The 24,704-nt window shown below is 43.3% G+C and overlaps 1 protein-coding gene across 3 annotated transcripts in view; it reads right to left on the bottom strand.

The window, feature by feature from the left end:
* LOC132405063 (polycomb group RING finger protein 3) overlaps positions 1-24,704 on the bottom strand; it is a 166,090-nt gene that overhangs the window by 53,337 nt on the left and 88,049 nt on the right. For 2 of the 3 annotated variants that reach the window (XM_059989795.1, XM_059989796.1), the window contains exons 5-6: positions 14,678-14,733; positions 10,987-11,097 (exon numbers count right to left, since the gene is read on the bottom strand). In XM_059989795.1, the coding sequence (XP_059845778.1) occupies positions 10,987-11,097; positions 14,678-14,733 (167 nt within the window). The remainder of the gene's footprint in view (positions 1-10,986; positions 11,098-14,677; positions 14,734-24,704) is intronic. The other variant, XM_059989797.1, reaches the window with a different exon arrangement.

A 24,704-nucleotide genomic window follows, 5' to 3' on the forward strand; every position in this document is an offset into this window, starting at 1 on the left:
GTGGATGCATTGGTAATCATTTTCCAACAGGGAATTATAGACCAGTTAGCCTAACATCAGTGGTGGGGAAGATGCTTGAGTCAATTATAAAAGATGAAATAGCGGCATACTTGGATAGCAGTAACAGGATAGGTCCAAGTCAGCATAGATTTACAAAGGGGAAATCATGTTTGACTAATCTTCTGGAATTTTTTGAGGATGTAACTATGAAAAAAGACAAGGGAGAGCCAGTGGATATAGTGTACCTGGACTTTCAGAAAGCCTTTGATAAGGTCCCACATAGGAGATTAATGGGCAAAATTAGAGGACATGGTATTGGGGGTAGGGTATTGACATAGATAGAAAATTGGCTGGCTGACAGGAAACAAATAGAGATTAACGGGTCCCTTTCAGAATGGCAGGCAGTAACTAGTGGGATACCGCAAAGCTCGGTGCTGGGACCACAGCTATTTACAATAATTATATAACAATTACAGCACAGAAACAGGCCATCTCGGCCCTTCTAGACCGTGCCAAACGCTTACTATCACCTAGTCCTACCTACCTGCACTCAGCCCATAACCCTCCATTCCTTTCCTGTCCATATACCTATCCAATTTTTCTTTTAAATGACAAAATCGAACCTGCCTCTACCACTTCTACAGGAAGCTCGTTCCACACAGCTACCTCTCTCTGAGTAAAGAAGTTCCCCCTCGTGTTACCCCTAAGTTTTTGCCCCTTAACTCTCAACTAATGTCCTCTTGTTTGAATCTCCCCTACTCTCAATAGAAAAAGCCTATCCACATCAACTCTATCTATCCCCCTATTAAACACCTCTATCAAGTCCCCCCTCAATCTTCTACGCTCAAAAGAATAAAGACCTAACTAGTTCAACCTTTCTCTGTAACTTAGGTGCTGAAACCCAGGTAACATTCTAGTAAATCTCCACTGTACTCTCTCTATTTTGTTGACATCGTTCCTACAATTTGGTGACCACAACTGTACACAATACTCCAAATTTGGCCTCACCAATGCCTTGTACAATTTTAACATTACATCCCAACTCCTATACTCAATGTTCTGATTTATAAAGGCCAGCATACCAAAAATTTTCTTCACCACCCTATCCACATGAGATTCCACCTTCAGGCAACTATGCACCATTATTCCTAGATCACTCTGTTCTACTGCATACCTCAATGCCCTACCATTTACCATGTATGTTCTATTTGGATTAGTCCTACCAAAATGTAGCACCTCACACTTATCAGCATTAAACTCCATCTGCCATGTTTCAGCCCACACTTCTAACTGGCCGAAATCTCTCTGCAAACTTTGAAAACCTGCTTCATTATCCACAACGCCACCTATCTTAGTATCATCTGCATACTTACTAATCCAATTTACCACCCCATCATCCAGATCATTAATGGATATGACAAACAACATTGGACCCAGTACAGATACCTGAGGTACACCACCAGTCACCGGCCTCCATCCTGACAAACAGTTATCCACCACTACTCTCTGGCATCTCCCATCCAGCCACTGTTGAATCCATTTCACTACTCTGATATTACTACCTAACGATTGAACCTTCCTAACTAATCTTCCATGTGGAACCTTGTCAAAGGCCTTACTAAAGTCCATATAGACAACATCCACTGCTTTATCCTTGTCAACTTTCCTAGTGACTATAAGTAAATATACATTAATGATTTAGATGAAGGGATTAAAAGAAACATTAGCCAATTTGCAGATGACACAAAGCTGGGTGGCAGTGTGAAATGTCAGGAGGATGTTATGAGAATGCAGGGTGACTTGAACAGGTTGGGTGAGTGGGCAGATGCAGTTTAATGTGGATAAATGTGAGGTTATCCACTTTGGTGGCAAGAACAGGAAGGCAGCTTACTATCTGAATGGTATCAAGTTAGGAAAAGGGGAAGTACAACGAGATCTCGGTGCACTTGTTCATCAGTCACTGAAAGTAAGCATGCAGGTACAGCAGGCAGTGAAGAAAGCTAATGGCATGTTGGCCTTCATAACAAGGGGAGTTGAGTATAGGAGCAAAGGGGTCCTTCTGCAGTTGTACAGGGCCTTGGTGAGATCACACCTAGAGTGTTATGTGCAGTTTTGGTCTCCAAATTTGAGGAAGGACATTCTTGCTATGGAGGGAGTGCAGCGTATGCTCACGAGATTAATTCCCGGGATGGCGGGACTGTCATATGTTAAAAGATTGGAGCAACTGGGCTTGTACACACTGGAATTTAGAAGGATGGGAGGGGATCTGATTGAAACACATAAGATTATTAAGGGATTGGACACGCTAGAGGCAGGAAACATGTTCCTGATGTTGAGGGGAGTCCAGAACCAGAGGCCACAGTTTAAGAATAAGGGGTAGGCCATTTAGAACGGAGTTCAGGGAAAACTTCTTCACCCAGAGAGTTGTGGATCTGTAGAATGCTCTGCCTCAGAAGGCAGTGGAGGGCAAGTCTCTGGATGCTTTCAAGAAAGAGTTAGATAGAGCTCTTGAAGTTAGCGGAGTCAAGGGATATGGGGAGAAGGCAGGAATGGGGTACTGATTGTGGATGACCAGCCATGATCACAGTGAATGGCGGTGCTGGCTCAAAGGGCTGAATGGTCTACTCCTGCACCTATTGTCTGTTGTCTATTGTCTTTGATAACGGGGTAATCCCAGAAAATATGATAAAGGTTTGCATTTTGATTTTTACAATCTCTCCAGCAAACAGGGAGGTTACTATCATAATGGGATAATCTATTCATTTTAATAGATTCAATCCTTGAACTGAAACTAGAAAAAGGAATTTTTTTTTCTCCAGTCCTGATGAAGGATCTCGGCCTGAAACGTCAACTATACTCTTTTCCATGGATGCTACCTGGCCTGCTGAGTTCCTCCAGCATTCTGTGTGAGTTTCTTGGATTTCCAGCATCTGGATTTTCTCTTTTTGAGATTAGCTGGACATCTGTTTGAGGAATTTGAGTATGTGTAATTTTAGATCAAGCAATGGGAAAATGGTTGAAATGGCAAAATTAAGATGCTGTATCTAAATGCTCAAAGCATTTTCATAAAGGTTAATGAATGAAATGGAAGTGGACAGGTAATTCCTGTTGTGGAAACACAGCTGGATGGGATCAAAGCTGGTAGGTCTAAGAAGGATGATCAGAATCAGAATTGTGTTTAATATCATTGACATATGTTGTGAAATTTGTTGTTTTGCAGCAATATACAATAAGAAATTAACAAAGTACTACAAAAAAAGAGCAAAAGTAGATCAAAAACCAGTGTGGTGGTGTACATGAGTTCATTGTCCATTGAGACATTCATGTCAGAGGGGAAGAAGCTGTTCCTGAAATTTTGAGTGTGTGTCTTCAGACTCCTGTACCTCTTCCTTGATGGGATGGTACTGGGCACTGCAGTAGCACGACTCTATTACAGCCCAGGGTGTTTCAGAGTTCAGAGTTCAAGTCCAGGGCTGTCCTGTAAGGGGCCTCTATACGTTCTTCCCATGGAACATGAGAGTTTTCTCCAGGTCCTCCAGTTTCCTCCCACAATGTACATTGTCCTGTGATTAGGTTACTGTTAATCAGGTTTGTTGGGGGTTGCTGGGGCGGGGTGACTCAAAGGGGCAGAAGGGCCTGCCCACATAGTTTTAATGAATAAATAAATTAAGGATTGAGATTTAAAAAAAGAGATGGGTTGGTGCTACTACTAAGGAATAGTTCAGACAGACTTAGAAATGAAACAACACGAGTGAATCTGCAGATGCTGGAAATAAATAAAAACACAAAATGCTGGCAGAACTCAGCAGGCCAGACAGCATCTATGGGAGGAGGTAGTGCCGACATTTCGGGCCGAAACCCTTCATCACTTAGAAATGACTTTGGCTCAGCAAACATGATGTTGAATCCGTATGAAATGAACTAAGAAACCGCAATGGGTAGTAGATACTGGTGGCAGCTAGTTAAAGACTGTTAAGTAGTAGATGTGATATCAAGAAATTAGAAGTGCATGGAACAGGGCTAATATAGTAACCACAGGTCTTTGATCTACCTATAAACTGGACAAATTAAATTAGCAGCAATTCATCAAATGTAAATATCAGTTTCCAGACCAACATGTTGAGCAAACAATTGAGGAGTGGCTGTTACAATTTTCTTTTGTTCTCTGAGGAAGGAATAATTGCTAATTTTATGCAAAGAGGCCTTCAGGGAAAGCAAACATAATAAAATGGAATGTTACAGAAGATAGGTGTTACATTTACACCACCTATGAAAGTATGAGGGAGAGCACAGACAATGACTAGTAGTGAGAAGAAATGACGCATAATTTGCAGAAAAAAAACACACAAATGATAGCTAACAAGTAAAGTTAACTGCAAGGAAGAGGGTTAGATAGTTGATTTAGGAACTCAGTAAAGGATGAAAACAAAATTGCCAAAGAATAGAAAAAAAGTATAATGGAGGTATAAAAAAAGATTAGTGAGGCTAAACATTACAAATAGGAGAAGTTATAGTAGGAATGAGAAAATTAAACAAGTACTTTGTTCGGCATGGACTAGAAAGGCCGAGATGGCCTGTTTCCGTTCTGTAATTGTTATATGCTTATACATCTCTTCACAGAAGACAAAAATACTTGCTAGAAGTAGCAGAAAACCAGGAGTGAAATAAGAATAAAGACTGAATGAATGAGCTACAAAAACTGATGATACAATAAGGAATTGTGAAGAGATAGTATACCAACATTCGGTAGATTTTGAAATTGTTCCTGTGCTTTGGAGGGTAGCAAATTTGACCCCATTATTTAGGAAAGACATGAGAAAGAAAAAGAATTAGTAGCCTAACATCACAAAATGCTGCAAAAATTTTACACGCAAACACTTGAAAAGAATAACAGGTTTGAACAGAGTGACCGTGGCTTGGAGAAAGGAAAATTTTGTATGATTTACTTTATAACTCCTCCCTCAGAGTGTCAGACACCCTGAGCCAATAGGTTGGTCCTGGAGTTATTTCCACTTGGAATAATTTACTTATTATTATTTAATTATTTATGGTTTTATATTGCTATATTTCTACACTATTCTTGGTTGGTGCAACTGTAACAAAATCCAATTGCCCTCAGGATCAATAAAGTATGTCTGTCTGTGATTAATCCACTTCTCTAAAGGGAGCAAATCAGATCAGGACAAACCAATGAGATGATTGATTTGAATTTTTGGAAAGATTAGTTAACAAGTTTTGAGTGGATGAAATTCCAGTAATATATATAAGCAGCTCAGGATAAACAGATGGTATTGTCACTGAATATCAGGATGCATTTGCTGTGTACAGCTTTGGTCTCAGTTACAAAAGGTTATATTTGGCAGAGGAACTGCAGTGATGACCGACTACATTGGAATAAAAATCACTAACAGGTTTATCACATTGTGAAATTTGTTGCCTTGTGACTGGTGTATGGTGCAAGACGTAAATACTCTTATTTATTTAGAGATACAGCACAAAACAAGCTCTTTGGCCCACCTAGACGACCGCCCAGCAACCCAATGATTAATCCTTTGCCTAATTACAGGACATAATTATCCTACTAACTGGAACGTTTTTGAACTGTGGTAAGAAACCAGGACACCTAGAGGAAACCCATGCACTCATGGAGAGAACACGGGATGTTGAAAAGATGTTTCCTACAGTGGGACAGTGTAACACCAGAGGACACAACCTCAGAGTAGATTGGCATCCTTATTGAATGGAGATAAGGAGGAATTTCTTTCAACAAAGAGTGGTGAGTCTGTGGAATTTGTTATCACAGGTGGCTGAGCAGGCCAATTTTAGGTATATTTAAGCCAGAGATTGATAGATCCTTGATTGGTCAGGGCATGAAGGGACATGGGGAGAGGTAGGAAGTTAGGGCTGAGAGGAAAAATGGATCAGCCATGATGAAATGGCAAAGCAGACTCAATGGGTCAAATGGTCCAACTCTGCTCCTAAATATTGTGGTCTTACAGATAGATCTAGGTGAGGTGGCATAGGGGGTAGGAGAATTGGAATGGTGTCAAGAGGCTGGGAGGTAATAGGGTGGATCCAGGGGAGGTGGCATTGGAAGCTCCATGTACCTATCCAGGTGTCTCTTAAAGGACCCTATTGTATCCGCCTCTATCATCATCATTGGCAGTATATTTTTCTAAGCTCCACATACCCATCCAAAGGTCTCCAGAAAGACCCTATTGTAACCACCACCGTTTCCAGCAGCCCATTCCACGCACTCACCAAACTTGAGTAAAAAACTTAACCGACATCTCTTCTGTACCTACACCTCAGCATCTTAAACCTGTGTCCTCTTGTAGCAAACATTTCAGCCCTGGGAAAAAGCCTCTGACTATCTACATGATCAATGCCTTTCATAATCTTGTACACCTCTATCAGGTCACCTCTCATCCTCCGTCGTTCCAAGGAGGAAAGGCTGAGTTCACTCAACCTATTCTCATAAGACATGCTCCCCAATCCAGGCAACATCCTTGTAAATCACCTCTGCACCCTTTCTATGGTTTCCACATCTTCCTGTAGTGAGGTGACCAGAACTAAGCACAGTACTCCAAGTGGGGTCTGACCAGGGTCCTATATAGCTGCAACATTACCTCTAGACACCTAAATTCAATTCCGCGATTGATGAAGGCCAATACACTATACACCTTCTTAACCACAGAGTCAACCTGTGCAGTTGCTTTGAGCGTCCTATGGATGTGGACCCCAAGATCCCTCTGATTCTCCACACTACCAAGAGCCTTACCATTAATACTATTTCCGCCATCATATTTGACCTACCAAAATGAACCACTTCACACTAATCTGGGTTGAACTGTTGAACTGCCACTTCTCAGCCCAGTTTTGCATCCTATCAATGTCCCGCTGTAACCTCTTGACAGCCCTCCACACTATCCACAACACCCTCAACCTTTATATCATCAGCAAATTTACTAGCCCATCCCTCCACTTCCTCATCCAGGTCATCTATAAAAATCACGAAGAGTAGGGGTCCCAGAACAGATCCCTGAGGCACACCACTGGTCACCGACCTCTATGCAGAATATGACCTATCTACAATCACTCTTTGCCTTCTGTGGGCAAGCCAGTTCTGGATCCACAAAGCAATGTCCCCTTGGATCCCATGCCTCCTTACTTTCTCAATAAGTCTTGCATGGGGTACCTTATCAAATGTCTTGCTGAAATCCATATACACTATATCTACTGCTCTTCCTTCATCAATGTGTTTAGTCACATCCTCAAAAAATTCAATCAGGCTTGTAAGGCACAACCTGCCCCTGACAAAGTCAAGCAACACACACAAAATACTAGTGGAATGCAGCAGGCCAGGCAGCACCTATAGGAAGAAGTACAGTCGACGTTTCAGGCCGAGACCCTCCTGGGAGCAGAGATAGCCCAGGAAATAACAGACCAGTGAGTCTTACTTCAGTGGTTGGTAAGTTGATGGAGAAGATCCTGAGAGGCAGGATTTATGAACATTTGGAGAGACATAATATGATTAGGAATAGTCAGCATGGCTTTGTAAAAGGCAGGTTGTGTCTTACAAGCCTGATTCAATTTTTTGAGGATGTGACTAAACACACTGATGAAGGAAGAGCAGCAGAGGTAGTGTATATGGATTTCAGCAAGGCATTTTATAAGATACCCCATACAAGGTTTATTGAGAAAGTAAGGAGTCATGGGATCCAAGGGGATCCAGAACTGGCTTACCCACAGCAAGCCAAGAGTGGTTGTTGACAGGTCATATTCTGCATGGAGGTCGGTGACCAGTGATGTGCCTCAGGGATCTGTTCTGGGATCCCTACTCTTCGTGATATTCATAAATGACCTGGATGAGGAAGTGGAGGGATGGGTTAGTAAATTTGGTGATGACACAAAGGTTGAGGGTGTTGTGGATACTGTGGAGGGCTGTCTGAGGTTACAGCGGGACATTGATAAGATGCAAAACTGGGCTGAGAAGTGGCAGATGGAGTTCAACCTAGGTAAGTGTGAACTGGTTCATTTTGGTAGGTCAAATCTGATGGCAGAATATTGTATTGATGTTAAGACTCTTGGCAGTGTGGAGGATCAGAGGGATCTTGGGGTCTGTGTCCATAGGACGCTCAAAGCAGCTGCTCAGGTTGACACTGCGGTTAAGAAAGCATACGGTGTATTGGCCTTCATTAATCGTGGGATTGACATGCCAATCAATATTTGGGAAATTAAAATCTCCCACCACAACAACCCTGCTATTAGTACACTTTTCTAGAATCCGTCTCCCTATTCTACTTCCTCATCTAAGTCATTTATTCAAGTCACAAAGAGGAGGGGTCCCAGAACAGACCCCTGCAGGACACTAATGGTCACCATCCTCCATGCAGAATAACAACAACCCTCGATATCTCTGTTACTATGCGGGGGGGGAGGCCATAAAAAACACCAACTGGAGTTATTGCCCCCTTACTGTTTCTGCCTTTCACCCACAATGACTCAGTAGACAACCCTCAGTCGTGATACTATCCCTGATTAGCAGTGTCACTCTCACACCTCTTTTGCCTCCCTCCCTGTACTTTTTGAAACATCTAAAACCTGGCATGCTCAGCAGACATTCCTGCCCCTGAGACATCCAAGTCTCTGTAGGGCCACAACACCATAGTTGCATGCATTGATCCATGCTCTAAGCTCACCACCTTGTTTATGACACCCCTTGCATTAAAATAGGCACATTTCAAACTATCTGGCTGAGTGCTTTTTTGCTCTATCATCTGCATATCTTTCCTCACAAATTCCCTATAAGCTGTCTCTACTTGTGCACCAACGGCCCATCCTCTGCCTCTTCACTTCTCTTCCCATCCCTCTGCAAATCTAGTTTAAACCCTCCCCAACAACATTAGCAAACTTGCCCGCCAGTATACAGGTCCCCTTCTAGTTCAGGTGCAACCCACCCCACTTATACAGGTCACCCCTTCACCAGAAAAGGTTCCATTGATCGAAGAACTTGAAACCCCGTCCCCTGCACCATCTCCTCAACCACTCCATCTGTGTTATCTTCCTGTTCTGACCTTCACCAGCTTGTGGGACTGGGAGAAATCTGAAGAGTACCACTTTGGAGGTCTTGCTCTTCAGCCTCCTTCCTAACTCCCTAAACTCACTGCGCAGGACCTCTACCCCTCTCCTGCCTATGTCATTGGTACGAACATGTATCACAACCTCCAGCTGTTCACCCTCCCCTTCAAGAATATTCTGCAACCACTCAGAGACATCCTGGACCCTAGCACACGGGAGGCAACACACTATCCTGGTGTCTCTTTTGCTGCTAAAGAACCTCCTATCCGTCCCCCTAACTATTGAGTCCCCTATGACTATTGCTCCATCTGACTTTACCCTACCCTTCTGAGGCTCAGAGCTGACCATTGTCCTATTGATCTCGCTTGCTGCTGCCTTGCCTGGATAGGTCACCCCCTCAGCAGTATCCATTGCTGAGGAGAATGGCCATAGGGGGACCCTGCATGGACTTTCTTCCCCCTTTACCTGTCTCGATGTAAAACCATCTACTCCCCGAGTTCTGCAGTCTGGGTGTAACCACCTGCTGAAAAGTCCTATCTATCAAATGCTCGACCTCCCGGATGATACTAAGTTCATCCAACTCCAGTTCCTTAATTCTAGAGGCTGGGAGGTGGCATGGGCAGGGGTGAGTGGGAATTGTACCAGAGATAGGAGGTGACATGAGCAGGGGAGAATGGGAATAGTACCAGAGGCTGGGAGGTGGCATGAACAGGGGTGAGTGGGAATTGTACCAGAGGCTAGGAGGTGGCATGAGTAGGGGACAATGGGAATGGTACCAGAGGCTAGGAGGTGGCATGAGTAGGGGACAATGGGAATGGTACCAGAGGCTAGGAGGTGGATGTAGAGGGGGAGAGTGGGAATTTCACACAAGGTTACTAAGTTTACTGTTGGCCATTCTCACACTGCAAACTTGAACTCACACTGTAGTCAGAGTTTAGTCACAGTAGTTCAGCACACTCAATGTCACTGTACTTTTTTAATAATTGCACATTAAAACTTTAATTACACAAATTAAAAATAATCCAAAACCAAAATATTACATTTGCCGGAAATCTGAAATTAAAAAAAGAATGAGAATAGGTTGGATGAGTTGAAGGGCCTGTTTCTGTGCTGTAGTTCTCTACAACTCTAAAAATATTGAACTAGAACAGATTTTTCCTACATTCCCAGTTTCCTATTAAATAAGATGATGAGAGGCATTGATCATGTGGATAGTCAGAGGCTTTTTCCCAGAGATGAAATGGCTGACACGAGAGGGCACAGTTTTAAGGTGCTGGGGAGTAGGTACAGAGGAGATGTCAGGGGTTAAGTTTTTTTTTCACAGAGAGTGGTGAGTCCGTGGAATGGGCTGCTGGTGACGGTGGATATGATAGGGTCTTTTAAGAGACACCTGGACAGGTACATGGAGCTTAGAAAAACAGAGAGCTATGGGTAACCCTAGGTAATTTCTAAGGTAAGGACATGTTCAGCACAGCACTGTGGGCTGAAGGACCTGTATTGTGCTGTGTCGGTTTTCTACGTTTCTATGAGTATTTCATAACCTACCCTTAGAATCTTCCCCTGCATTTTATAAGAATGACTAGTACTTTAAACTTTATGCTAACTTGCAATTAAAATACCAGAGAGGAGGTCTCACAATAATTACAAAACTTTTTATACTGATCCTCCAATCAGAGAATTTGACTGCCAATCACTCTGGTAGAAGGAGCTTGCACAATTTTGTTAGACCCAGAACTCGTATTCAAGTATGCAGATAAAGTTTATTGCATAAAAACAAGCTGCCCTGACTCACGATACACACAAATAACACAGGCATGGCAAGTATGAAAGCAGGACAGTGTACTTGAGCAAGAGTTCCCTACAGTGCTGGGAAAGAAAAGGTTAGCTGACAGGAAAGCGACTAACCGTCATGGAGTGTGTCGAACAGTTGTTTAGCTGTGCACGTCTCACCTTTCACCTCTCCAGGCATTTCAAGGCCAAGTTTCTGATAAAAGTCTTTTTGTTTTTTTAATTCCGCTGTAAATGACAAATAATTTAGGTTTAGGCATTTGTGATATACAATATTAACATTTTCTGCTTTACCTCTAAATCATCGGGATTCCATGAGTTGGTCTAAAGAAAAAAACATAACTCTCCAGTTTGAGTTGCACTAAGGAAAAGAATTAATAACTCCCCAGTTTCCATTCAAAGTTCAAAATGTCACCATATACAACCCTGATATTCATATTCCTGTGGGCATACTCAGCAAATCTCTAGAATAGTAACTATAACAGGATCAATGAAAGGTCAACCAGAGTGCAGAAGACAACAAACTGTGCAAATGCAAATATAAATAAATAGCAATAATGAGAACATGAGATAATGAGATAAAGAGCCCTTAAAGTAAGATCATTGGTTGTAGGAACATTTCAAAAATCGGGCAAGTGAGTTAGTTATCTCCTTTTATTCAAGCCTGATGGTGGAGGGATAGTAACTGCTCTTGAACCTAGTGGTATGAGCCCTGAGCCACTTGTACCTTCTACCTGATGGCAGCAGCAAGAAAAGAGCACGACTCGGCTGGTGAGGATTTCTGATGAAGGATGCTCCTTTCCTGCGACAATGCTCGTGTAAACGTGCTCAATGGCTAGAAGGCTTTAACCTTGATATCTGGGGCGAATCCACTACCCTTTGTAGGATTTTGTAGCTTGATTAAGGAAAGATATCATAACTTCCCAGTTTGAGTGGGACTAAGGAAAAAGTATAACTCCCAAGTTTGTGGTGCACAGAAAACAGTTCAGGACAGTGAAGTCACAATGAGATTATCACAATGGACAGAAGATACAAAAGCCTGAAAGCACATACAAGGCTCAAGGACAGTTTCTACCTCACTGTTGGAGGACTATTTAATGGTTCCCTAGTGCAATAAGATGGACTCCTGACCTTAAAAAATAGAAAAATAGAGGGCTATGGATAACCCTAGGTAATTTCTAAGGTAAGGACATGTTCAGCACAGCTTTGTGGGCTGAAGGACCTGTATTGTGCTGTACGTTTTCTATGTTTCTATATTTCACAATCTACCTTATGATGCTGCACCTCATGGTTTACCTGCACTGCACTTTTCTGTCAATGTACATTTTATTCTGTATTCTGCTAGTGTTTTCCTTGTTCTACCTGAATATACTAAGCAATGAATGTATCTATATGAACAGTGCACAAGGCAAGCTTTTCACCAACCTTGATACAGTAATAAACCTAGTTCAATAAAGGAAATTGCAATTGATCATGTGAATATTCGGTGCTCTTGCTGATGATAAAAAGACTGATCGACGCCCCTTCACTGAGTTCAGAGATTTCTCTCCTGCACAGGAAGATATTTTCTGTACTTCATACAGTTACAAGCTGGAGCTTAAGAAAATAGTTAACTTTAAAGATTTACAGTACATCTCTGCAGCCACGTTTTTCAATTAACCTTTGACTTCAACATGCTTTGCACAAGAAGTTTTAGATATTTTATATTAAACCCTAAACTGACTTTAAGAGGTATCGTGATGCATCTACAGAAGACCATGTTTCAGCAATTTGAAAGTGATCCCTCATCTCCATTACTAGCCTCACATTTGTGTATCAGTCTCTGAGAGAACTGTTTCCTTTTTACCATCAAAGATGCAATGGCACCTGTCTTAATTACACAACTTGCTAAAGCCCTGCCTGCTCAAAGAACTCTTAGCATGAATATGTATTCCTACCTTGTTCACTCTTACATCAATTAGATCTTCATCACAATCTACACAAAAAAGAGCTCCCTTTGGGGCTACTCTGCCTTTTCCTGCATTGGTAATATCTTCCTGGACCACTTCCACCTCTCCACCACTGGTCATATCTCCAGGCAGTTTCATTGCTTGATGACATTCAGTTTCAGATAGTTCTCAACATTTGTCAGCCATATATTGAAAAGACTGAATCAACTGCCCTTGCCTCTCAGCATAAATCTCCATACTCCTCTCTAATTGCCTCCCTACAATTTCAAATGTCAAAAGAATGGAACATGCATGTAGAACAGATTTAATGCAGCTTTACCAGTCTGCATATGATTTTGGGCTGTATACTTAAAGAAGATGCTGACATTGAAGATTTGCCTGCCAACCCCTGGGACAGAGATGTTGACATATGGAGTTCAAAATACAAACTAAATTTATAAAAGTACATATATGTCATCATATGCTACCCCAATATTCATTTTCTTGTGGGCATACACAGGAAAAGTAAAGAAATATAATACAATTTATGAAAAAGAGGAGAGAGTAAGTGCCCAGCGAGGGGAAGGGAGGGCGGGGACCCTGTGCCCAGGGAGGGGAGGGCAAGGATTCTGTGCCAGTGGTGGGGGGGGGGGGGGGGCGAGGGGGAGGAGGAGGAAGAGAGGTGTTTGTGCCCAGAGTTGGATGTAGGTAAGAGGGAGAGAGATGGGCAATAATCTGTGCCCAGAGAGGGGAGGGTACGTCAATGCGCAGGGGAGGGTTAGGAAGTCAGGGTGATGCTTGTACCCAGACGGGTCAGGGAGGGCCATACTCAAAACTTGGCCATAAAGCCACAAATTCCATCATCAGATAACATGAAAATTAGTGGCCCAACACCGACACCTGGGGTACACCAGTCACTGTTAGTTACCTTGTCAAAGATCTTCTGAAAATCCAAATAAACACAGCATCCACTGAGTCTCCTTCATCTATTCTGGATGTTATCTCCTCAAAGAATTTCAACAGATTTGTCAGGCAAGATTTCACCTTTAGAAAACCCTGCTGATTTTGGCCTATTTTATTATGTGTCTCCGAGTACCCTGAAATTCTGAAACTTCATCTTTAATAAACTCCAACATCTTTCCAACCACTGAAGTCAGGCTACCTGGCCTATAATTCATGGTTTTTTGACTCTCTCCTTTCAGAAACAGTGGAGTGACATTTACTCTGGACCCATTCCTGAATCTAGTGTCTTCAACCCTGGGGTGTAGCCTGTCCAGTCCAAGTGATTATCTTCCTTCAGACCTTTCAACTTCCCAAGTATCTTCTCCTTAGAATTGGCTATTTCACTCATGCTTGCCCATGACACTCTTGAATTTGTAGCATGCCACTTGTGTCTCCCACAGTGAGACACACAGAAATTGTGAGAGCCCGTGCCACTCTGCCTTCTCTATGGTTACAGGCTATCACGTGATGTACTGAGCACCTGCAGGACACATCCTGCTTCCATATCCAGGGGACGAGACTAGGTTGATGGTATAGGGAGATTTATGAAAATCTGTGAGGCTGAAGAGAACTTCAGGGAATGGTGTGGAAGGAATGGCTTAGTGGGGAAAGATGTCAAAGAGGGGAAGGGAATACAGGGAGTGGAGTGGAAGGAGTGGATTAGTGGGGAGAGTTGTCAAGGAGGGGAAAGGGAATAAAGAGGGAGAAATGATTCTATGAAAATGAGAATTTACACTAATGCATCTTCTACCCTCACTCTTCACTTCCCCTCCCACACTGACTCATGCCCGTCTCCTCTACCATTTACGCCTCTTCTCTTCATTGTAAAACATGCTGCATTTCAATTTGTCAGAAAAAATTGAAACTTTCTAACTTACCTTCTTGGAGACCAGGCACCAGTTTGTAGACAATATCTTGCATTGTACGATCGTGTCTGAGAAATTGACGAAAAATATATCAATTGCTATCTTACAGAAGTAATTCCCAAAATTTCCAAACTATATTCCATGTAAAATAGTAAGGTTATGTTGACAATTAGATCAACTTATTGATTTGCTTAGAAGATGAAAATTTAAGGATGATTTAATAAATGTATTTTGAAAATATGGATGATTCCAATAACAGAAAACCAGAGGCACAGATGTGAGATAATTGGCGAAGAACCTAGGAGGAAATCTGAAATACTGATTTCTGAGGAAGTCCTTGTAAACTGGACTGTTCTGCACAGTACATGATGAAAACACATTCAACATGATCTCATAAATAACAATAATTTTCAGAGTGCTAGGCAGCTGCTTAGAGGAGCTCATGGCTGCTGATTGTTGGGACAAGGTTTGAGGCATCAGGGTATTAATAAAGCTTTGACATTTGCATCACCTGGCCTTTCCTAACAATGACTGTGAACAAGCCATAGCCCTAACAAACTAATTAAGGTCTGAGACTTTGGTAAAAGTTATCTGAGAACTTAAATTTCTTGAGGTGCCCAAACTTTTTCGTGGTGCTCCTTTCCTTTTTTTTCCAATCTAAAATTGTACAAAACAAAAATAATACACTAACCTTGCTTAAAATATTGAAAGAAATGTTTCATCTTTAACTTTATGACTTTTGGAGATCAGTTCATCTTCTACTCACTTAACTATTCACAGTAACAGAAATTTTGACCAAAGCTGTCCAAACTTTTGCATGCCACTGTATTTTTGTATCATCCACAAACTTTGCCACGAAGCCATCAATTCCATTGTCTAAATCATTGACAATGTGAAAAGTAGCAGTCCCAATACTAACCCCTGAGGAACACCACTAGTCACTGGAAGTCAACCAGAAAAGGCCCCTTTTATTCCCACTCGCTGCGTCCTGCCTGTCAGCCAATCCGCTATCCATGCCACAACACACACAAAATGCTGGTAGAACACAACAGGCTAGGCAGCATCTATAGGGAGAAGCGCTGTCGACGTTTCGGGCGGAGACCCTTCGTCAGGACTAACCAAAAGGAAAGATAGTAAGAGATTTGAAAGTAGGGGGGTAGGGGGAAATGTGAAATGATAGGAGAAGACCGGAGGGGGTGGGATGAAGCTAAGAGCTGGAAAGGTGATTGGCGAAAGTGATACAGAGCTGGAGAAGGGAAAGGATCATGGGACGGGAGGCCTCAGGAGAAAGAAAGGAGGTAGGGGGAGCACCAGAGGGAGATGGAGAACAGGCAAACAACTAAATATGTCAGGGATGGGGTAAGAAGGGGAGGAGGGGCATTAACGGAAGTTAGAGAAGTCAATGTTCATGCTATCAGGTTGGAGGCTACCCAGCCGGTATATAAGGTGTTGTTCCTCCAACCTGAGTTTGCATTCATTTTGACAATAGAGGAGGCCATGGATAGACATATCAGAATGGGAATGGGACGTGGAATTAAAATGTGTGGCCACTGGGAGATCCTGATTTTTCTGGCGGACTGAGCCTAGATGTTCCGCGAAACGGTCTCCCAGTCTGCGTTGGGTCTCACCAATATATAAAAGGCCACACCAGGAGCACCGGACGCAGTATATCACACCAGCCGACTCACAGGTGAAGTGTCACCTCACCTGGAAGGACTGTCTGGGGTCCTGAATGGTGGTGAGGGAGGAAGTGTAAGGGCAGGTGTAGCACTTGTTCCGCTTACAAGGATGTGCCAGGAGGGAGATCGGTGGAAAGGGATGGGGGGGGGGGGGGAGACGAGTGGACAAGGGAGTCGCGTAGGGAGCGATCCCTGCAAAAAGCAGAAAGCGGGGGGGGAGGGAAAAATGTGTTTGGTAGTGGGATCCCGTTGGAGGTGGCGGAAGTTAAGGAGAATTATATGTTGGACCTGGAGGCCGGTGGGGTGGTAGGTAAGGACAAGGGGAGCCCTATCCCGAGTGGAGTGGCGGGTGGATGGGGTGAGGGCAGATGTGCGGGAAATGGGAGAGATGCGTTTGAGAGCAGAGTTGATGGTGGACGAAGGGAAGCCCCTTTGTTTAAAAAAGGAAGACATCTCCTTCGTCCTGGAAAGAAAAGCCTTATCCTGAGAGCAGATGTGGCAGAGACGGAGGAATTGTTAGAAGGGGACAGCCTTTTTGCAAGAGACAGGGTGGGAAGAGGAATAGTCCAGGTAGCCGACGCAGACTGGGAGACCATTTTGCGGAACACCTACGCTCGGTCTGCCAGAAAAAGCAGGATCTCCCAGTGGCCACACATTTTAATTCCACGTCCCATTCCCATTCTGATATGTCTATCCATGGCCTCCTCTATTGTCAAAATGAATCCAAACTCAGGTTGGAGGAACAACACCTTATATACCGGCTGGGTAGCCTCCAACCTGATGGCATGAACATTGACTTCTCTAACTTTTGTTAATGCCCCCTCCCCTTCTTACCCCATCCCTGACATATTTAGTTGTTTGCCTGTTCTCCATCTCCCTCTGGTGCTCCCCCCACCTCCTTTCTTTCTCCTGAGGCCTCCCGTCCCATGATCCTTTCCCTTCTCCAGCTCTGTATCACTTTCACCAATCACCTTTCCAGCTCTTAGCTTCATCCCACCCCCTCCGGTCTTCTCCTATCATTTCGCATTTCCCCCTACCCCCCTACTTTCAAATCTCTTACTATCTTTCCTTTTGGTTAGTCCTGACGAAGGGTCTCTGCCCGAAACGTCGACAGCGCTTCTCCCTATAGATGCTGCCTAGCCTGTTGTGTTCCACCAGCATTTGGTGTGTGTTGTTGTTTGAATTTCCAGCATCTGCAGATTTCCTCATGTTTCCTCTATCCATGCCAGTATCTTTCCTGTAACACCAAAGGATTGTATCTTGTTAAGCAGCCTTATGTGTCGCACCTTATCAAATGCCTTCTGAAAATCCAAGTAAATGATATCAACTACCTCTCCTTTGTCTACCCTGCTTGTTATGTTTGAAGAATTCTAACCGACCTGTCAGGCAAAGTTTCCCTTGACAGAAATCATGCTGACATTGACTTATTTTATCATTAGTCTCCAAATACTCTGAAACCTCATCCTTAATAATAGACTCCAACACTTTCCCGGCCATTGAGGTTAGGCTAACTGACCGAAAATTTCCTTTTTCTGCCTTCCTCCCTTCACAAAGAATGGAGTGACATTTGCAATTTTCCAGTCCTCCAGGACCAAACCAGAATCAAGTTCTTGAAATATCATGACCAATGCATCCGTTATCTCTTCAGCAACCTCCCTCACGGCTCTGGGATGGAGTCTATCTGGTCCAGATGAATTGAATTGAATTGACTTTATTACTTACACCCTTCATACACATGAGTAAAAATCTTTGCATTACGTCTCCATCTAAATGTGCAATGTGGAATTAAAGTAATTTGTAATAAATAGTATGTACAACAGGATAGTCATTATAACATATAAATACAGTTGTGTCAGCATGAATCAAGCAGTCTGATGCCCTGGTGGAAGAAGCTGTCCCGGAGCCTGTTGGTCCTGGCTTTTATGCTGTGGTACAGTTTCCCAGAAGAAGCAGCTGGAACAGTTTGTAGTTAGGGTCACTTGGGTCCCCAATGATCCTTCAGGCCCTTTTTACACACCTGTCTTTGTAAATGTCCTGAATAGTGGGAAGCTCACATCCACAGATGCACTAGGCACCAAATCTAAAATAGGCTCGAGCACAAGCTGCTCTAAAAAGCCATCTCGTAGGCATTCAACAAACTTCCTCTCTTGTGATCTGACACCACCCTGATTTTCCCAAACCCATTGGCATACTGAAGTCCCCCATTACAATTGTGACATTATTACATGCCTTTTCCAGCTCCCTTTGCAGTCTCAACCTCACATCTTGACTACCATTTGGAGGCTTACACATGATTCCCATAATGATTTTTTTTTAACCCTTGCAATTTCTTAACTCCACTCACAAAGATTCAACATTTTCTGATCCTATGTCAGCTCTTTCTAAAGATCTAATTCCATCTCTTACCAACAGAGCCAAACCACTGCCTCTGCTTTTTCCTGCATGTCCTTTCGATACAAAGTATATTCTTTGATGTTAAGCTTTCAACTATGACCTTCTTTCCACCACAACTCAGTGATGCCAACAATGTCATACCAACCAATCTCTAATTGCACCACAACCCTGCAAGGTTGTTCACCTTATTCCGAATGCCAGTGGTCCCCAACCACTGGGCCGGGCCGCAAGGCATGTGCTAACAGGCCGCGAGGAAATGGTATGATTAGTCGATATGAAACGATATGAGTCAGATGCACCTTTGCTCATTCCCTATCACGCCCACTGTTGAACTTGAACGCACGCTGTCATTACCCACGTGAGGTCATCAGTTGCCTAAACGGAGTGATACCCTAGCGCCAGGGATCACTGGTTGGCATCAGGTAATCGGCCGCCTCGCACAGCTGGTAAGAAGTGCGTTTGCTACTGGCCTGGAGGGCAGACAGATGGTTGCCACCTCTAAACCTGTCTAGCACACCGAATGTTTGTGGGGAACCTGGTGCTAAAATATTAACAGACAACCTAATTCGGGCTCAGGGTTTCATAAGTAGCAGAGCAGCTACCTCGTTGCGATCTACTGAAAGTCATCCCTCGAGCCAAACTTTTGTTGGTCGATAGATCCTATCTGCCTACAAGGAGGACGGGCACGTGCCCTGTTGCACTCCTTATCACTTGGTCAGTTGCTCTGTCTGGACTGCGACTGCCGCGGCCCCGATACAGGGACCTCTCACTGGTGTGTTGCAATTATTTTATATATTCATACGAGGAAAATATGTGCTGTGTGTTTAATATCCAAATGTTACTTAAAATGTTATGATGCTATTGACTTATGAGTGAGTTATAATTGATTTATGACTATGTTCATGTGAGGAAAATATGTGCTGTGTGTTTAATATTAAATTCGTTAGATAAACACTTATAGAAACAAAATTGAATATATTAGCCATTTATAAGTGACTTATAGTTGACTTATCACTTATCACCTATATTCTGGTCGATATTAACACCCACACTGCCCCCCACCCCTCGGCTGGTCTGCAAGAATATTTTCAATATTAAACCGGTCCACAGTGCAAAAAATGTTGGTGACCCCTGCCGAATGCTATTCGTATTTAAATACAGCACCTTCAGTCTTGCATTCTTCGCCCTTTCAAATTTTGCCTCTGCGGTACAATTGAACTCTGCTCTGTCTGCATTTATACCCAATCATTGTCTTGTCCTTCCTTACATTCATGTTACACACATCATCTACTTGTAAACCTGCTGGCTCATCCTTAGCTCTATCATACTGGTTCCCATTCTCCTGCCATATTAGTTTAAACCACTCCCAACAGCTCTAGTAAAAATGCCCGCAAGAGTATTGGTCCCCCTTGGATTCAAGTGCAATTGGTCCCTTTTGTGCAGGTCACATCTGCCCTAGAAGAAGAACCAATGATCCAGAAATCTGAATCCCTGCCCCCTGCTCCAATTCTTCAGCCACACATTTATCTGCCACCTCATTCTATTCCTATCCTTACTGTCAACATGGCACAGGCAGCAATCCTGAGATTACTACCATTGAGGTGCTGCTTCTCAGGTTCCTTCCTAACTTCCTGTAGTCTGTTTCCAGGATCTCCTCCCTTTTTCTACCCATGTTGTTGGTACCAATATCTACCACGACTTCTGCCTGCTCACCTTCCCTTTTCAGGAATGTGTGGAAACATCCAGGAACAGTGCAGATCCTGGCCCCTGGGAAGCAAATTGCCATCCATGTTTCCTTTACACATACACAGAATTGCCTATCTGTCACCCGAACTATAGAGTTCCCTGGTACTGCTGCCATCCTCTTCCATTCCCTACCCTTCTGAGCCACAGGCCAGACTTAGTGCCAGAGGCACGGCCACTGTTGCCTCCCCAGGTAGGTTGTTGCCCCCCCCCACCCCAAACAGTACTCAAAATGGAGTACTCATTGTTAAGAAGGATGGCCACAGGGGTGCTCTGCGTTATCTGACAGTTCCCCCTTCCCTCTCCTGATGGCCACCCATTTATCTGTCTCTTGTAGCCTTGGGCTGACTAGCTCCCTGCAGTTCCTGTCTATCACTGCTTCACTTTTTCAACAAGCCTAAGGTCATCGAGCTGCAACTCCTGTTCCTTAAGGAACTACATCTCAATGCACCCGGTGCAGATGAGGCCATCAGGGAGGCTGGTAGTCTCCCAGAAATCCCACATCTGACACCCACAACAGAGTACTGGCTCTGTAGACATACCCCTATTCTCTCTAGAGTTAAAGAAATAAGGAATGAACTTACCTAGCCTCCGCCTGCGCTTGCCAAAGCCCTGTTGAGCTAAATGAGTTCTGTACACACCAGCTGTGTGGTGAAAAATGTACAACAGCACCTCTTTCACCTCAGACGGTTGAAGTTTGGTATGGGCCCCCAAATCCTAACAACTTTCTACAGGGGCACAATTGACAGCATCCTGACTGGCTGCATCACTGCCTAGCTTGGGAACAGTACCTCCTCCCTTAATCGCAGGATTCTGCAGAGAGTGGTGCAGACAGCCCAGTGTAGCTGTACTTGTGAACTTCCCATGATTCAAGACATTTACGACAGGTGTGAAAAGTGGGTCCAAAAAATCAATGGGGTCTCAAGTCACCCCAACCATGGTGTTTTCCAGCTGCTACCATCCGGGAAATGGTACCGCAGCATAAAGGCCAGGACCTACAGATTCTGGGACAGCTTCTTTCACCAGGCTATCAGACTGATTAACTCATGCTGATTTGAGACCCCCCCCTTTCTATGTTACATTGACTGTTCTATTTATCATAAATTATTATAAATTACTATGATTGCATATTTAGACACAGATGTAATGTAATGATTTTTACTCTTCATGTACGTGAAGGATGTAAGAAATAAAGTCAATTCAATACAAAGCCTTACTACTCTGACGATGACCACTTCGTTAGGCATTTCCTCTCTTTTATAGAATTGGCTATTTAAAGCTCTTCGCTGGACCTGCACAGTAAAGATTCTGTTGCATCTGTGCAGTACTCCAATCAATGACTCTCATCAAGAAGCTTCCGGCTTTTTAAAGCTCTTTGCTAGATCTGCGCGGGAATGCTTCTGTTGCATCCGCGCAGTACTCCAATATGAGCACATGGCATCACAGGAAATAGAAGACTGGCTGACTGGCAGAAGGCAAAGAGTGAGAATAAAGGGAGCTTTCCTCTGGTTGGCTGCTGGTGACTAGTGGTGTGCTGTAGGGGTCCGGTTTGGGACAGGTTTTTCCATTATAAGTCAATGATTTGGATAATTGCTTTGTGGTCAGGTTTGCAGACAATGCAAAGATAGTTGAAGTGGCAGGTAGTGTTGAAGAAGCTGGCTGTCTTCAGAAGAGCTTAAGATAGATTGGGGGAAAAGGCAAAAAATGTGGCAGATGGAATATAGAGTAGAGAAGTGAACGATCATGCATTTTGGCAGAAGGAATAAAAGCGCAGACTATTTCTTAATGGGGAGTAAATTCAGAAATCAGAGGTGCAGAGACACTTGGGGGGGCCTTGTGCAGGATTCCCAAAACGTTAACGTCCATGTTGAGTCAGTGATAAAGAAGGAAAATGCAATGTTAGCAGTCATTTCAAGAGGACTAGAATATAAAAACAAGGATGTAATGCTGAGGCTTTATAAGGCACTGGTGAGGTCTCACCCTGAGATACCATGAACAGTTTTGGGCTCCTTACCTAAAAAGGAATGTGCTAGCATTAAGAGAGGGCTCAGAGGAGGTTCGCAAGAATTATCCCAGAAGCGAAAAGGATAACACAAGGAATGTTTGATAATTCTGGGCCTGTACTTACCAGAGTGTAGAAGAAAGCGGGGGGGGGGGGGGGGGTCTCAAAATCTGCTGAATTTTGTAAGGTCTGGGTGAAGTGAATATGGAGCGAATGCTTCCTTTTGTGGGGGAATCCAGGACCAGAGGACACAGGCTGATAATTGAAGGACATCCATTTGGAACAGAGATGAGGAAAACTTTCTTGATCCTTTTTTCCTCTCCTCAGCTACACTCCCTGGCCTTCTCCTCGTAATCTTTGATGCTGTGTCCAGTCAAGAACCTATCCAGCTCTGCCTTAAATACACACAATGATATGGTTTCCAGAGCAGCGTGTGGTAACTAATTCCACAAATTCACCATCTTCTGGCTAAAAAAAAATTCTCTGCATGTCTGTTTTAAATAGACTCCACCACCATGGGAAACATCCTTTCAACATCTACTCTGTCTTGGGCTTTCAATATTCAAAAGGTTTCAATGAGATCCCCCTCGTCCTTCTAAATTCCAGCGAGTACAGACGCAAAGCCATCAAACATTCCTTCTATGTTAACCCTTTCATTCCAGGAATCATCCTTCTGAACCACCTCTGAAACCTATCCAATGCCAGCACATTTTTTCTTAGATGAAGAGCTCAAAACTGTTCACAGTACTCAAGGTGAGGCATCACCGATGCCTTACAAAGCCTCAGCATCACATCCTTGCTCTTGTATTCTAGAAATCTTGAAATAAGTGCAAACATTATATTTCCCTTCCTCACCAACTCAACCTGCAAGTTAACTTTTAGGGTGCTCTGCACAAGGACTCCCAAATCCCAGTGCATCTCAGATTTTAGAAAATATTCTGCACAGTTATTTCTACTACCAAAGTGCATGACCGTATTTCATTTGCCACTTTCTTGTCCATTCTCTTACTCTACAAACATCTGTAAGTCCCACTGCAGCCTACCCGTTTCCTCAATGCTACCTGCCCCTCCACCAATCTTTGTATCATCTGCAAAGTTGGCAACAGAGCCATCTATTCCATCATCTAAATCACTGACATACAACATAAAAATGAAGTGGTCCCAGCACCCACCCATGAGGAACACCACTAGTCATAGAACATAAAAATCTACAGCACATTATAGGCCCTTCAGCCTACAATGTTGTACCGATCATGTAACCTACTCCAAAAACTGCCTGGAAATTTTCCTACCACATAGCCCTCTATTTTTCTAAGTTCCATGTACAAACGCCATTTCCAGAAAAGTTGGGATATTTTCCAAAATGCAATAAAAACAAAAATCTGTGATATGTTAATTCACAAGAACCTTTATTTAACTGACAAAAGTACAAAGAAAAGATTTTCAATAGTTTTAATGACCAACTTAATTGTATTTTGTAAATATACACAAATTTAGATGGTTACAACACACTCAACAAAAGTTGGGACAGAGTTAAAATAAGATTGAAAAGTGCACAGATTATTCAAGTAACACCAGTTTACATAGAACATAGAATAGTACAGCACATTACAAAGCCTTCGGCCCTCAATGTTGTGCCGACCCTCATACCCTGCCTCTCATATAACCCCCCACCTTAAATTCCTCCATATACTTGTCTAGTAGTCTCTTAAACTTCACTAGTGTATCTGCCTCCACCACTGACTCAGGCAGTGCATTCCACGCACCAACCACTCTCTGAGTGAAAAACCTTCTTCTAATATCCCCCTTGAACTTCCCTCCCCTTACCTTAAAGCCATGTCCTCTTGTACTGAGCAGTGGTGCCCTGGAGAAGAGGTGCTGGCTGTCCACTCTGTCTATTCCTCTTTATCTTGTACACCTCTATTATGTCTCCCCTCATCCTCCTTCTCTCCAAAGAATAAAGCCCTAGCTCCCTTAATCTCTGATCATAATCCATACTCTCTAAACTAGGCAGCATCCTGGTAAATCTCCTCTGTACCCTTTCCAATGCTTCCACATCCTTCCTATACTGAGGCGACCAGAATTGGACACAGTATTCCAAGTGTGGCCTAACTAGAGTTTTATACAGCTGCATCATTACATCAGGACTCTTAAATTCTATCCCTCGACTTATGAAAGCTAACACTCCATAAGCTTTCTTAACTACCTTATCTACCTGTGA

This window comes from Hypanus sabinus, chromosome 14 (genome assembly GCF_030144855.1).
Source record: "Hypanus sabinus isolate sHypSab1 chromosome 14, sHypSab1.hap1, whole genome shotgun sequence".
Classification (NCBI taxonomy): domain Eukaryota; kingdom Metazoa; phylum Chordata; class Chondrichthyes; order Myliobatiformes; family Dasyatidae; genus Hypanus; species Hypanus sabinus.